Genomic DNA, 16,510 nt, shown 5'->3' with positions numbered 1-16,510 from the left:
GAATTCAGATATTAGATCTAGTCGTCTTGGAATGGATTCTTTAGAGATTTTTATATATAATATCATGTCATCTGCAAACAGGGAGAGTTTACCTACATCCTTACCAATCTGGATGCCTTTTATTTCTTTGTGTTGGTTGTCTGATTGCCAAGGCTAGGACCTCCACAACTATGTTGAATAAAAGGGGAGCGAGTGGACATCCTTGTCTTGTTCCTGATCTTAAAGGAAAAACTTTCAGCTTCTTGCTGTTAAGTATGATGTTGGCTGTGAATTTGTCACATATGGCCTTTATTTTGTTGAGGTACTTGCCCTCTATACCTATTTTGTTGAGAGTTTTTATCATGAATGGATGTTGAATTTTGTCAAATGCTTTTTCAGCATCTATGGAGATGATCATGTGGTTTTTGTCCTTCTTTTTGTTGATGAGGTGGATGATGTTGATGGATTTTCTAATACTGTACCATCTTTGTATCCCTGCAGTAAATCCTACTTGATCATGATGGATGATCTTTTTGATGTATTTTTGAATTTGGTTTACTAAAATTTTGTTGAGTATTTTTGCATCTATGTTCATCAGGGATATTGTTCTGTAATTTTTTTGTGTGTGTGGTGTCTTTGCCTCATTTTGGTATTAGAGTGATGCTGGCCACATAGAAGCAGTTTGGGAGTATTCCCTCCTTTTCTAATTTTTGGAAAACTTCAAGGAGGATGGGTACTAGGTCTTAAGTAAATATTTGATAAAATTCAGCTGTGAAGCCATCTGTTCCAGGAGTTTTGTTCTTAGGTCGTTTTTTGATTAGCATTTCAATTTAGTTGCTGGTTATTGGTCTATTCAGATTTTCTGTTTCTTCCTGGGTGAGCTTGGATGGTTGTATTTTTCTAGAAAGTTGTCCATTTCTTCTAGGTTATCCAGTTTGTTACCATGTAATTTTTAATAGTGTTCTCTAATAATTCTTTGTATTTCTGTGGTGTCCATAGTGTTTTTTCCTTTCTCATTTCTGATTCTGTTTATGTGTGTAACTCTCTTTTTGTCTTGATAAGTCTGGCTAGGGGTTTATCTATTTTGTTTATTTTCATGAAGAACAAGCTCCTGTTTTCATTGATTCCTTCTATTGTTAGATTCTTCTCGATTGTACTTATTTCTGTTCTAATCTTTATTATGTCCCTGCTTCTACTGACTTTGGGTCTCATTTGTTCTTTTTTCCTGTTTTGTTAATTGTGAGTTTAGACTGTTCATATGGGATTGTTCTTTCCTGAGGTAAGCCTGTATGGCAATATACTTTCCTCTTACCACGGCCTTTGCTGTGTCCCACAGATTTTGTGTTGCTGAATTATTGTTGTCATTTGTCTCCATATATTGTTTGATCTCTGTTTTTATTTGGTCATCGATCCATTGATTATTTAGGAGCATGTTATTAAGCATCCATATGTTCGTGGGCTTTTTTGTTTTCATTGTGTAATTTTTTTGTAGTTTCATACCTTGTGGTCTGAGAAGCTGGTTGGTAAAATTTCAATATTTTTGAATTGACTGAGTCTCTTTTTGTGGCCTAGTATATAATCTATTCTTGAAAATGTTCCTTGTGCACTTGAGAAGAATGTGTATCCTCTTGCTTTTGGATAGAGTGTTCTGTAGACGTCCATTAGTTCCATCTGTTCTACTACGTTGTTTAGTGCCTCTGTCTCCTTATTTTCTGTCTGGTTGATCTCTCCTTTGGAGTGAGTGGTTTGTTGAAGTCTCCTAAAATGAATGCATGGCATTCTATTTTCTCTGTTAATTTTGTTAGTATTTGTTTCACATATGTAGGTGTTCCTTTGTTGGGTGCATAGATATTTATAATAGTTAAATCATCTTGTTGGATTGACCCCTTTATCATTATGTAATGTTCTTCCTTGTCTCCTGTTACTTTCTTTGTTTTGAAGTCTATTTTGTCTGATATCCATACTGCAACTCCTGCTTTTTTCTCCGTACTAGTTGCATGAAATATCTTTTTCCATCCCTTTACTTTCAGTCTGTGTATGTCTTTGGGTTTGAAGTAAGTCTCTTCTAGGCAGCATATAGATGGGTCTTGTTTTTCTATCCATTCAGTGACTGTATGTTTTTTGATTGGTGCCTTCAGACCATTTACATTTAGGATGATTATCAGTAGGTATGTACTTATTGCCATTGCAGGCTTTAGATTCGTGGTACTTAATGTTCAAGGGTAATTTCCTTACTATCTAACAGTTTGATTTAACTCACTTAGTATGCTATTACAAACCCAGACTAAAGGTTCCTTTTTTTCCTCCTTTTTCTTCCTCCTACATTCTTTATATATTAGGTGTCATATTCTGTACTCTTTTTCTATCCCTTGATTGACTTTGGAGGTAGTTGATTTGATTTTGCATCTGCTTTGTTATTAATTGTTCTACTTTCTTTACTGTGGTGTTGTTTCTCCTGGTGACAGCTGTTTAGCCTTAGGAACACTTCCATTTATAGTAGTCCCTCCAAAATACACTGTAGAGAGAGTTTGTGGGAGCTAAATTCTGTCATCTTTAGCTTATCTGAAAATTGTTTAATTTCTCCTTCAATTTTAAATGATAATATTGCTGGGTAGAGTATTCTTGATTCAAGGACCCTCTGCTTCATTGCATTAAATTATATCATGCCACTCCCTCTGGCCTGTAAGGATTTTGTTGAGAAGTCTGATGATAGCCTAATGGGTTTTCTATTGTATGTGATCTTTTTCTCTCTCTCTAGCTTCTTTTCAAAGTCTGTCCTTTTCCTTGATCTTTGCCATTTTAATTATTACATGTCTTGATTTTGTCTTCCCTGAGTCTGTTGTGGTCGGAGATCTGTGCCGGAGGTGGGTCCTCTCTCTGGCTGGCCTGACACCAGGGCAGTGACTGCCGGTTTGTGAGACACTGCTGGTATGCCAGGAGGAAGGTGCAGCAGGATGCGTATCACTGTGGGGGGCCTCAAAGCTGAGTAGCCAGCCAGGGGGATGGAGCTCCTGAAGCTCCTGAAAAGTTCCCAACCTGCTGCACAGAGCATGCCTAGACAACCTTGTCCACCAATCCCTTCTCCCAAGCAAGCTCCATGCAATCCCCACCCCTTCAGCAGCCCTCTCAGTGCCAGGAAGTCTCTCATACTGCCCATCTTTCCTTTGTCCCAGAGCAGCCGGATGTGGATCTCTGTCCTCCAGAAATGGCTGGAATCTCAGTCTCTCCAAGTATTCCGCTTGTCTTAGCTTTTCAACTCCACTACTCTCCAGAGCACCATGCAATGTAGGTTTGTGCTCCCAAAGCAGATCTCCAGGGCTGGGTGTTCTGCAGTCCTAGTGTTCCACCTCCTCCCCACTCCATTTCTCTTCCTAGCCTGTGAGCTGGGGAGGGGGAAGGGCTTGGGCCCTGCTGGATCAAGGTTTTGGTATGTTACCCTTTTCCATGAGGTCTGCTCTGTTCTGCAGGTGTATGCAGTCTTGCGCAGCCTTCTTTCCTGTTGCTTTTTTCAAATTAGTTGTATTAACTATATTTTCATGGTATATGTGGTTTTGGGAGGAGTTCTCTTTCTCACCTCTCATGCTGCCATCTTTAAACTCTCTCCTTCCCTGGCATTTTTTTATGTGGTCTTTTATCCCTGGTTGCGCAGAAGCTGTCCACTCTGGCCTCCTTTCTTCCTCAGGGTGAACTGCTCTGTGTCTAACTGTACATTTGGTGTGTATGTGGAGGAGGTGGGCTCAGGCTCTCTATGCAGCCATTTTAGACTCAATTCTCCTGTTTTCCATTTTAAAATACTTTTCATGGAAGCATTTGTGAACTATATAGTTGCATATATTTTGAGCAGAGGGTATCGGAAAATAATTTAGGATTTTTGGTAACTGTTTCTTATAAAGACTTACAGGACTTTACTATAGACACTGATGCCTTCAGATTTAACAGTGCTCTGTATTCTAACTCATGGCCCTGGGTGCACATGGATTATGAATTCCTCTCCAAAGCCACCTCTCTGCTGACGTGTGACTGCACCCAGCATTCTCCAGATAAGAAAGAGCATTAGAATTCAATCTCAAATTGGATTTAAGTACCTTTTAAATTTATATCTAGTTTGGTTCTCTGGGTTCCAGATCATTGAGGTTGCCATGTAGATGACCTCTATGCTCATTACTATTCACTGGAACATTTCAAGTACCCTACTTTTCCGAGTCTTGTCATTACATAAATCGAATCACGCTTCCTCAAACTGTACAGAATGAAATACCTGTTCTTACAATGTTCTTTTATAATTGGCACATTGTTCCCTGCATTATAAAGATTTGCATACTCTTCTAGTATGATGTTGGACATTTGCCATTACTTTTTTGAGAGCCTCTTCTGAATGTTAGAAAAATTAATTCAAAACTTGGAATAGACCCAAGAGATTACTGGGCATTCTTCCAGTGCACTTGCAAGCTAGCACCTTTGACTTCCTTTCTATTCACTGGGTTATTTGACAACTCTTTAGGAGCAGAGGTTAACTTATAGATCCTTGTCTGGTTAGAGATGGAGATAATTTCTGTCCAGTGAAAAAGATAACCCCAAGAATTATAGCTAATAGCCCTGTAGGACATTAAGTAGTTTTGTTTCTTACCAGTAATCTTTTTTGATTTCTTAAATATTTATTTCTATCCAGCATGTGTACAAAGCCTGCTCTGGCCTGGTGGCAGGCATAAATTAGGGTTACTAAGTGTCCCCGGGCAGGGCGTGGGCTGGGCTGGCCTGGCCCTGTCAGTCCCACCTGAATTTCTGGCCAGTCATCTGGTAGAACTTGTGGTTGAAGGGCCAGTGGAAGTCCTGTAGGTGCTGGACCAAGGCTTTGGGTACACGGGGGTGGTGCTGGCCCTTGGATTTTCCCTGGCAGCTTGGGTGGCTGCTCCCCTGAACCTTGCTTTTCAAAAAATTTTTTTAAAATTTTGGTATCATTAATGTACAGTTACATGAACAACATTATTGTTACTAGACTCCCCCCATTATCAGGTTCCCACCACATACCCCATTACAGTCACTGTCCATCAGCATAGTCAGATGCTATAGAATCACTACTTGTCTTCTTTGTGTTATACTGCCTTCCCCGTGCCTTCCCCCCTACATTATGTGTGTGAATTGTAATGCCCCTTTTCCCCCATTTTTCCCCTTATCCCTCCCTTCCCACCCATCCTCCCCAGTCCCTTCCCCTTTGGTAACTGTTAGTTCATTCTTGGGTTCTGTGAGTTTGCTGCTGTTTTGTTCCTTCAGTTTTTTCTTTCTTCTTATACTCCACAGATAAGTGAAATCATTTGGTATTTGTCTTTCTCTGCCTGGCTTATTTCACTGAGCATAATACCCTCTAGCTCCATCCATGTTGTTGCAAATGTTAGGATTTGTTTTCTTCTTATGGCTGAATAATACTCCATTGTGTATATGTACCACCTCTTCTTTATCCATTCATCTACTGATGGACACTTAGGTTGCTTCCATTTCTTGGCTCTTGTAAATAGTGCTGTGATAAACATAGGGGTGCATCTGACTTTTTCAAACTGGGCTCCTGCATTCTTAGGGTAAATTCCTATCACCTAATAATCTTATCCTAATATCCCTTTTTTAAGTTATAAATACCTAGCTTCTCAAATTCTCATTTGAACCCAGTCTTTTGCCATTTCCCTCATTAATTAATGAATTGAGTACAATCTTTGGCTATGTTTCATTTTACATTTGTATGAGATCTTATTTTCAACCTTTTAAAAGTTTTTCTTCTACATAGTGTTAGAGACCCCTTATTTTTACTTCAGCCTTCAAGTAGGTCAGGTAGAATGGTAAACAAAAAAATATGCTGCTGCTAATAAAAATAAGCCAACTGGTAATCAAATCCAAGCCTTTTTTCTTCTTCTTCTTTTTTCACTGTTGAGTAATTTTTCTGCTTGGAACTCAGAAAAGATGAGCTTCAAAGGTTTGCCAGAATCATTCTTTTAGTTAATTCATTGGCCAACAACATTTATTACCCCCTATGTGTGAAAAGCATAGCTCTGGAGGACACAGTGAGTCCACAGTAAAGGGCGGCTGTCGCTGCTTAGTTCCACGGTACTATTTTCAACTAATATTCTGCTTGGTCAAAAACAGGAGGCAAAAATCCACAAGGATAATGAAATGTAGCTACTACATTAGCATTTTGCCTGAAAATTAGACAAGCTCCATGCAGCATTAGCTACGTTAGCATCCAAGACTGATCGTTTTCTTTACTGGATGGTTAATATAAGACTAACATATTTGGACCTTCACATCAGGTCTCTGCTATGGGATGGCCCCAAGAAAACGCTTCTTTTGGGAAAAGCACCATAAGAACTGTGGCTAAGGGAGAATATTTTCCTCAAGACAGCTATTGATTCTATCATTTTGTTAAATTTAGATTGAGCTTCAACTCCTAGCTCAAATTACATGCCCTGTGAAGCTTTCCTGGTCCTCCGAGGCCACAGTTAACTTCGGTCCATTTGTTTGTGTGCCTTGTTTGAAAGTTATACACTATCTTAATTATTATTTTTATGTGCATCTCTGTTTCTCTTGGTCTAGACTGTAAATTTCTGAAGATCAAGTTTCCTATCCTATATATTTATATCTTTCAGTGTTTGTTGTATAGTAGCCATTCAATAATCAATAGCTGTTGATTGGTTCGTTTGAGAGCAGATTACTCTTGGCCAGTATAGGTGGAAAAGGTACTATAGCCTGACTTTTTAAAAAGACAGTCAAATTAATTGGAAAAAAATTCAGTTACAGTAATGAACACAGTCTTCTATACAGCATTTTCAGCTTTCCAAACCCATTATTTTTGTTTTCTTTGCACAGCATGATACTTAAAATTGAAGTTGTATTTATACAGCCAAGAGCTTCTTGAATTTGCAATGTAATATTTAAATTTGATTCATCTAATGAAGAGAAAAATGTGCACATGGAAAGAACAAGTCTAATTCTGTATAATATGCACTTTACATTCGGTTGAATAAAACATTCAATGAAGCATCATGCCTATTTCTCGTGGCAGCTAGTTGGAGTCTAAAAAGGTCTAATACATTAGTGCATAAGATCAGAGTCTAACAGGGTGATATTGGTATAATTTCCTATTTTAGGGATAGCCTGTCTCCCAGTCACAAAAATTAAGGTTTTGTAAAGAATGTATATCCTCTATAACACATGTGTGAGTACCTTGTTCACAGGATTATGTTATGTATTCCTTGACTGAGTCATTTGGGTAAGCAAGCTGTGAGCTAACTCAGGAACAGGGTAAGGAACCACCTTACCCTACATGATCATGTGCCCTGTTCCAAGTACTTCCTAAATCCAAATACACTTTAGGGTGACTCTCTTGTAAGAATCCTAAATAAGGCATTGCCATTATGGCATAAAAGGATAAAACTTTGGAAGTTTTTACCAGTGCTTCTCAAAGTTTAATGTAGCATAAAAATAACATGGATTTTGTTAAAATTCTGGTTTTTATTCTGTGTGTGAGTTGAGGCTTGAGATTCTGTGTGTCTAACAAGCTCTCAGGTGGTGTGCTGATGTTGGTCTGAGATTCCATTTTGATGATCATTGCCTTAGATAATGTAGGATTTTCAGACCTCTTAGTGCTGCCCTAGAATCTGCCCTATTCCTGAAACTCTTTTTCTCTCCTTCATGTTGTGGCTTTCCCCTTACCAGGGGATCCCTGTTCCTTCACCAATGCAAAAGAAGACTCAACCCCCTTCCTTCCCAATAGAAAGCTGTTTGTGATGGAAAAATGGAGCCAGATTAGGAAGTGAAATATCAGATGCTCCCCAGACAATAATTCACTGCACCTGAGATTATTCAAACCAAAAAATGTTGGATCTTATATATTAGGCAAGGGTTTACCTGTATCCCATAGTGGAATTTAATAGCAGTTAAAGAGATGAAACACTGCTCTGAAATTCCTTACTACAATATGGTTTTGTTCATATGGAAAATTGGAATTCTTGGAGGATAGTAACCAGAGGACTGTTTTTATCTGCTGATTTTCATTTGCAAAATAACTCCCAACCATGCTACAAATACAAACAAATGGGAAAACCTCCTTGATTGCCCTTTAAAATTCTGGCTACAATTGTAAATTTCAAATATGTGTTAATGTGGGTTAGTGAAGAAAAGCCAAAAGAAATAGCACTAAATGATCTTCAGCTAAATAGATAACTTTCTAACACAGATACAGTTTTAATTTTATGCCTCCTTATGAGCCCCTCTGGTTACCTAAGACCTCGAAAGCCTTGCAGATGGGCTTCGGGATCCTTCTGTCTCTAGTAAGGGAAACAGTTAAAAGCTAAGAGCGCTCCTGGACTGATGTAGGCTTAGTAAGAGTGAGGAATAATCTGAGTAAAAATAGGGAAACTCCTGTAGAAAACTCTCCTCACCTGGCCTTATGCATCTTTGGTTTCCACTGGCACTGTGGAGTTCTGTGAAACAGAGTACCCAGAAAATATGAGTTGGTAAAATGAAATCTTCCTACTTAGCCACTTCGCAACAGTGGCAGTCAAGGAAAGAGAACTTGGACCTAGACTGAAGTGGGCTGGACGTGGGCCTGACAACCAGGACAGACACAACAAACAACTTGAAGGTCTTTCTACTTCTGGGCCTTTACAGGGCTGGGATTGAGCATGGCTGTGCCTGTGCTGGTGGCAAATCCAGGCTCCTTCCTCTGGTCTCTCTTCATGTCACCTGCCTCTTGTAATTGCAGCCGCCACATTGCTTCTTCCCTTCCAAATATTCATTGTCTTAGATTCATTTATAACTTCCCTTACTCTGCTCCCTTTCTCTCCAGTTACCACTGTGTGGTTAATGAACATGTGTGATAAATAACACTTGTAAGATACTTTTTATACATTTTTTAATCCCCCAACCGGCCAAGCAACCTTCTGAGAACACTATCCTATTTTAAGAGTTGACAATCTGAGATTCAGAGGTTAAGTAATTCACCCAAGAACAAGTGATAATCTGAGTTAAAATCAAATATAGATATGCTTAAATTTAAGCCCTACTGGATGAACTTGGCGGTCCACTTCTGATAGGATACAAACCCTGGAGCAGACATAAGAATTATAACTCCAGCATGGTGCCTGCGTTAGCCCTTCCCGAGATACTGTGCTGAGTTCTGTACTGAGACAGTTTTTAGAAGCACACACCCAGAAAGGTTACGTTCACATTGTTCCTGGATCAGTGCAGAGGTGGACAGTGCAGAGGTGGACACTGCAGACACATCCTGTTCTCTTGGCTCTTCTCAGCCTCACCTCACACCTGTTCCTCACATTCTGTTCCAAATAAAGTCAGATCCTTGGGGAGCTCTCTATTCTTAAAGCTTGCCTCCACACCACTGCTCTGAAGCCTTCCTCAGAGTGACAGTGTAACTTCTGTTATCTCTCCTATTTTGTCTTCTGCAGTTTAGCAAATAGATTTTTGGATGGTATTAATATAATCATCCATCCATCTAAATCTATCCATCCACTTACTTCTACCTGTCTGTAATCATAATAAGTCTCATACACTGATTGATTCAGATCACATTAAATTTTTGCATTTAACTTATATTTTTAAGAAAGGTACATACAAAAGTGACTAGGATGTTTAGAGGTTCAGAAACTTTATCATTTAAAGAAAGATTGGAAGTTAATTAACTTTAAAAAGGAAAAAGTAAAGGGAGAATAGATGTCTGATCTCAAATATTTGAAGGACTATTTATTACAAGAAGGATTAAACAATTTATATGTTTTCAAAACTGTTGTTAATTGCAGGCATATTTCTGGTCAAATGAACTTCTCGTTATTTTAAGCTCTCCAGCATCAAACAGATTACCTGTGTAGGAAGTCCTGAATTATTTGTCACCAAGAAGTTAGAGGACTATGAATCAAGGACGTTCAGGTGTGTCTTCACTGAGAAGCTGACCTTACACTAGAGGTTCCTTCCAACTCTTAAGATACACTTTGTCAGAAATACAAGGAATCCAGATTGGTAAAGAAGAAGTTAAACTGTCACTATTTGCAGATGACATGATACTGTACATAAAAAACCCTAAAGACTCCACCCCAAAACTACTAGAACTGATATCGGAATACAGCAAAGTTGCAGGATACAAAATCAACACACAGAAATCTGTGGCTTTCCTATATACTAACAATGAACCAACAGAAAGAGAAATCAGGAAAACAACTCCATTCACAACTGCATCAAAAAAAATAAAATACCTAGGGATAAACCTAACCAAAGAAGTGAAAGACCTATACTCTGAAAACTACAAGTCACTCTTAAGAGAAATTAAAGGGGACACTAACAGATGGAAACTCATCCCATGCTCGTGGCTAGGAAGAATTAATATCGTCAAAATGGCCATCCTGCCCAAAGCAATATACAGATTTGATGCAATCCCTATGAAACTACCAGCAACATTCTTCAATGAACTGGAACAAATAATTCAAAAATTCATATGGAAACACCAAAGACCCCGAATAGCCAAAGCAATCCTGAGAAAGAAGAATAAAGTAGGGGGCATCTCACTCCCCAACTTCAAGCTCTACTATAAAGCCATAGTAATCAAGACAATTTGGTACTGGCACAAGAGCAGAGCCACAGACCAATGGAACAGACTAGAGAATCCAGACATTAACCCAGACATATATGGTCAATTAATATTTGATAAAGGAGCCATGGACATACAATGGCGAAATGACAGTCTCTTCAACAGGTGGTGCTGGCAAAACTGGACAGCTACATGTAGGAGAATGAAACTGGACCATTGTCTAACCCCATATACAAAAGTAAACTCAAAATGGATCAAAGACCTGAATGTAAGTCATGAAACCATTAAACTCTTGGAAGAAAACATAGGCAAAAACCTCTTAGACATAAACATGAGTGACCTCTTCTTGAACATATCTCCCCGGGCAAGGAAAACAACAGCAAAAATGAGTAAGTGGGACTATATTAAGCTGAAAAGCTTCTGTACAGCAAAAGACACCATCAATAGAACAAAAAGGATCCCTACAGTATGGGAGAATATATTTGAAAATGACACATCCGATAAAGGCTTGACGTCCAGAATATATATAGAGCTCACACGCCTCAACAAACAAAAAACAAATAACCCAATTAAAAAATGGGCAGAGGAACTGAACAGACAGTTCTCCAAAAAAGAAATACAGATGGCCAACAGACACATGAAAAGATGCTCCACATCACTAATTATCAGAGAAATGCAAATTAAAACTACAATGAGGTATCACCTCACACCAGTAAGGTTGGCTGCCATCCAAAAGACAAACAACAACAAATGTTGGCGAGGCTGTGGAGAAAGGGGAACCCTCCTACACTGCTGGTGGGAATGTAAGTTAGTTCAACCATTGTGGAAAGCAGTATGGAGGTACATCAAAATGCTCAAAACAGACTTACCATTTGACCCAGGAATTGCACTCCTAGGAATTTACCCTAAGAATGCAGCAATCAAGTATGAGAAAGATCAGTGCACCCCTATGTTTATCGCAGCACTATTTACAATAGCCAAGAATTGGAAGCAACCTAAATGTCCATCGATAGATGAATGGATAAAGAAGATGTGGTACATATACACAATGGAATACTACTCAGCCATAAGAAAAGGGCAAATCCAACCATTTGCAGCAACATGGATGGAGCTGGAGGGTATTATGCTCAGTGAAACAAGCCAAGTGGAGAAAGAGAAATACCAAATGATTTCACTCATCTGTGGAATATAAGAACAAAGGAAAAACTGAAGGAACAAAACAGCAGCAGAATCACAGAACTCAAGAATGGACTAACAGGTACCAAAGGGAAAGGGACTGGGGAGGATGGGTGGGTAGGGAGGGATAAGCGGGGGGAGAAGTAGGGGGGTATTAAGATTAGCATGCATGGGGGGGTGGGAGAAAGGGGAGGGCTGTACAACACAGAGAAGGCAAGTAGTGATTCTACAACATTTTGCTATGCTGATGGACAGTGACTGTAAAGGGGTTTATAGGGGGGACCTGGTATAGGGGAGAGCCTAGTAAACATAATATTCTTCACGTAAGTGTAGATTAGTGATACCAAAAACAAAACAAAACAGAACAAAAAAAAAAAAAAAAAAGGACAGTTCCTGTGTGGTAACCTCCAATGAGTTCTACACAAGGGTATAAAGGGCATATACAAGTGTAGGCAAAGGGTCTGTTTGCATTTATACAGAGGATCAAAGCCTAATTGGGCTACCCCGAAAATGAACTAAGATGCGATATGAAAGAGAACTTCCAACATCAGCACTCTCTGGAAGACTCATGCCAGAAGATGGTCATCAAAAAACCCCAACAAAGATCCACGCACTGCTACAGCTGTAGATGCACTCATCCCACCAGCTCCTGGACTTGCCATGGGAATGAAGGAGATATCTAAGCTGGCCTGTGCATACAGTAAAACAACAAATTTGACTGGATCTATACTGTTGGAACTCAACCAAGAATTAGGAGAAGTGCAAATTGTAGTGCTCCAAAATCTTACAACTACAGACTATTTACTATTAAAAGAACATAAGGGATGTGAACATTCCCCAGGAATGGGTTGTTTTAATTTGTCTGATTTCTCTCAGACTGTTCAAGGTCAGTTGGACAATATCCACCATATCATAGATAAGTTTTCACAAATGCCTAAGGTGCCTAACTGGTTTTCTTGGTTTCACTGGAGATGGCTGGTAATTGCAGGTATGCTTTGGTTATGTAACTATACTCCTATTATGTTAATGTGTGTGCGCAATTTAAGTAGTAGCTTAAAACCTATACATGCTGAAGTTACTCTACAAGAAGATATGTCAAAGAAATAATCAATCTTCCCATGTTTTCTTCCGCCTGCTACTTCTATAGCTTTTCTTCTTCCTTCCTAATTACAACCCTTAAATAGAATTCGTGCCTCATATCAAATTTACCGAGTATCATAATTCTTCCAAGTGGTAAAGATACCTCAAGACAAATGCTGGGCATAGAAGCTACAGGACATAAATATGCAAAGAAATAAAAAGCTAACCATTTCAAACAATAAGGCTTCTCTCTCACTTACCAACTTTACATTTCCCTGTATGGCCCCGGAAGATGACTGGTTAGCCAGAGACGGGTAAGATTCCTCAAGGGAGGAACAACCTTAGACAGGCACAGTCGCAGGGGGGTCATCAGGTGAGAAATTGGGGATCAACAGAGGTGAGGCTTAGAACCTCACCCCCCCTGTTCTGAGAGAAATCTTCTGCATACGTGGATGTTTTATTGCCCTGGTCTAGCTTGGATTAACACATAGTCTATAGGCACACACCTGATCATCTACATTTGCTCTCTTACAACACTAAACTATGTTTTCTACCTTTATCTTGTATCTACCTACCACTTCAGCATTTTATTAAAAATAATAATAATAAAGAGAGAAATGTGGTATCCACATATAAATCAAGTATAAAAACCAAATGAGTATTCATATTTGAACTGACTGTTTAGAGTTCATAATGCATGAGCAAAACCAAAAGTTTCTGTGATGACTGCCCTTGTACTGTTCACTATGTAACTTATTCATTATGTAAGAATTTGTTCTCCATGTAAGAACTTGTTTGTTATGCCTCAGAAGATTGGAGGCTGACGAAAATTAGGCTTGGGGTGGATTAATGATTGTGCATTGATCATTGACTCCCCTATACAGAATTTTATTGTTGTTAACAACCATTTGATCAATGAATATGAGAGATGCCCTCACAAAAAAAAAAAAAAAAAGGACAGACTTCCAATGGTAAAATAAATAAGTAACTGGCATGTAATGTATAGCATAAGGAATATAGTCAAGATATTGTAACAGCTTGGTAGGGTGATAGCTGGAACCTAGAATTATGTATATGAATGTTTTATCACTGTGTTGTACACTTGAAACTAATGTAATGTAATACTGTGCGTCAACTACCCTTCAATAAAAAATAATTATCTAAAAAAAAAAAAAAAGATACACTTTGTCCTCAGTAGGACATGTAATTTAAAAATAAACCTCATCAATTGAGGCAATTTCTGGAATAGTGGTATAATTTGCTCTGCAGACCCTCTGCTCAGGGAAACAATGATAACTAGTAAAATACTTTTAAAAAGCCAACTACTTAAATTCTCTGGACATACAACAAATGAGGAAACACTGATTCAAGAAAACCTATTAAGTTGCTGTAAGAGAACGGGGAGAGGCTGTGGCATTTGGGGCATGGCCTACTTCCTTCCCTGTCCTCCCTGGCCTAGCTCAGTTGGACGAGGCTCTGCCCAGGGTAGATGCAGACAAGAATGCAGGACTTTCTACCTTCCCAGAGAGGGCAAGCCACCAGCACTTTTTCATTTTGAAGAAGCTTGATTCACGGCAGCTGACCTGGGTCTTTCTTCCTGTACCCAGGACCCACTCATGGGGTGAAAGGTCAGTCCTTGGGCATGACAGGCCCAGAACACTGAGGCCCCAACAGCTCACATGCCAGCTGTGGGTAAAGTTGTAACATGTCCAAGTAACATGTAAAGTCCACCTGGCTTTGGTACATCTGCATATCAGCAGGTGTTCAGAGGTGGAAAGAAGTATGGCTTTAGTGCATTTGCATCTTTCCTCAGGGGTGGAGAGAAGTTCATCTCCATATCAGTGGGTAATTACCTGGGCCACTGAGGGCTTACCTGTACCTGAGAGGTGAGGTGGGTCGGTTTTGCTGCTGCTTGAGCAGGAGAGAGAGGTGGGCCGGACTGCCGTTTTGTAAGCAATAAACGGATTTTAAACTTTATTTCTCCCTTTGACTGATTTCGGTTTTTAGAGGTATTTTGCCCTGGGATTTCCTGTCTCCAGACTTACATCAGCGTATTTGTGGTGCAGAGAATTTGTGCCAAGACACCAGAGGCGGCTGCCCCCATCCAGGACCCTGCTTATAAAATGGGTGCAGTGTCACTCCGAGGAAGGCTTCAGAGCAGTGGTGTGGAGGCAAGCTGTAAGAAGAGAGCTCCCAAAGGATCTGACTTTATTTGGAACAGAATGTGAGAAGTTCAAGCCTAAAGGTGCTCCCAAAAATAATGGAGATTTTTGTGGGAAGCATTTAAGAAGAAGATGGAAGATGGAAGGTGAGCAATCAGCTAAATTACAAACCAGTTCGCAGTTAACCAGAGAGGACCAGGGATGAGACAGCTAGGAAGAGCCCTGCTGGGGTCAAAACAAACTCAAAGACTAGCCTTAAAGACTGCTTCTGCAAAGGGCCTGAATTTAATTGGACCAGAGTGTAGCAAATGTATGCCCCAGGGCTTCACTGAAAACAGTAGCGGAATTTGTCAGCAATTATTGGAGACTAACAGCTGGGTGAGCTACCAAAAAGACAGATTAACAGAGAGATCAGAAAAAGAAAGGTGGTTGTATGCCTAGGCTCTGCCTTCTGATGGCACCTTCAGAGACTGTGCATTGTGGAGGATAATGGATTTTACTGAAATTGTCCAGCCAGGTGACTTTGAAAATAAGCAAATACAACAGGTCTTGAGAGGTAGGGGGAGGGGAAAATCAGCACTGGAGTTACTATAGTATCTAAAATGTCAAATTTTTAAGAAAATAATTCCCAGTTATGCAAAGAAATAGGAAAGTGTGACCCATGCACACGAAAAAGGACAGGCAACAGATACTGCCTATGAGAGGGGCCAGATATTGAACTTAGCATGCAAAAATAAAAATCAAGTATTAAAAATATATTTAAAAAACTAAAAAATTTAAAATGCTTTAAGTATTGAGGAAGTTATGATGATACTCCCTGATCAAATGGAGACTATTAATAAGGAAATAAAAATCATAAAAAGTAACCAAATGGTTTGAAGGAATTTAACTTAAGAATTAATACTAATCCGTCTTCCAAAATATAGGAGGAACCCTTCCAGTTCATGGTGATGAGGCCAGCAGCACCCTGATGCCAAAGCCAGACAAGGACACTACAAGAAAGGGAAGTTACAGGCCAGTATCCCTGATGCAAATGGGTGTAAAAATCCTCAACAAAATATTAGCAAATTGAATTCACAATACATTAAAAGGATCATACACCAAGATCAAGTGGTGTGTATTCCAGGGGATGCAAGGATTGTTCAACATCTGCAAATCAATCAACATGAAGGATGAAAATCATGTAATTATTCAATAGGTGTAGAAAAAGCATTAGACAAAATTCAACTAATAAAAACTCTTAACTAAGTGTGTCTTGTCAATGGGTTTCAGCCCCAGGCAAGTTCACTAGGATTCAGTGTGACCAAAGAAATTGACAGCAAAACGTTCTTGGGGTGAAAGGGTTATACCCAACTTTATTCCCAGGTGGTAGGTCAATCACTAAAATCCCACTCACTCAGAGCAAGTCTGCATGCAGCAAGCCGGTCTCTGCCTCTGGGCCCCTCTGCCTGCACAGTCATACCACACAGATGTCCTCTGGGCCTCTCTGCACAGTCATCCCACACAGCCATTCTCTGGGCCCCTCTGTCCG

General features: G+C 39.5%; 1 protein-coding gene across 2 annotated transcripts in view; it reads left to right on the top strand.

Annotated features, from left to right (window-relative positions):
* Positions 1–16,200, top strand: part of XRCC2 (X-ray repair cross complementing 2) — a 64,296-nt gene extending 48,096 nt beyond the window's left edge. For both annotated transcript variants that reach the window (XM_057504927.1, XM_057504928.1), the window contains 2 exons: positions 14,825–15,125; positions 15,906–16,200. In XM_057504927.1, coding sequence (XP_057360910.1) covers positions 14,825–15,125; positions 15,906–16,051 — 447 coding nt within the window. In that variant the 3' untranslated portion in view covers positions 16,052–16,200. The remainder of the gene's footprint in view (positions 1–14,824; positions 15,126–15,905) is intronic.
* Positions 16,201–16,510: the final 310 nt, after the last annotated feature.

Source organism: Manis pentadactyla, chromosome 7, assembly GCF_030020395.1.
Source record: "Manis pentadactyla isolate mManPen7 chromosome 7, mManPen7.hap1, whole genome shotgun sequence".
Taxonomy (NCBI): Eukaryota; Metazoa; Chordata; class Mammalia; order Pholidota; family Manidae; genus Manis; species Manis pentadactyla.
This window is presented reverse-complemented; position numbering and strand designations above follow the sequence as displayed.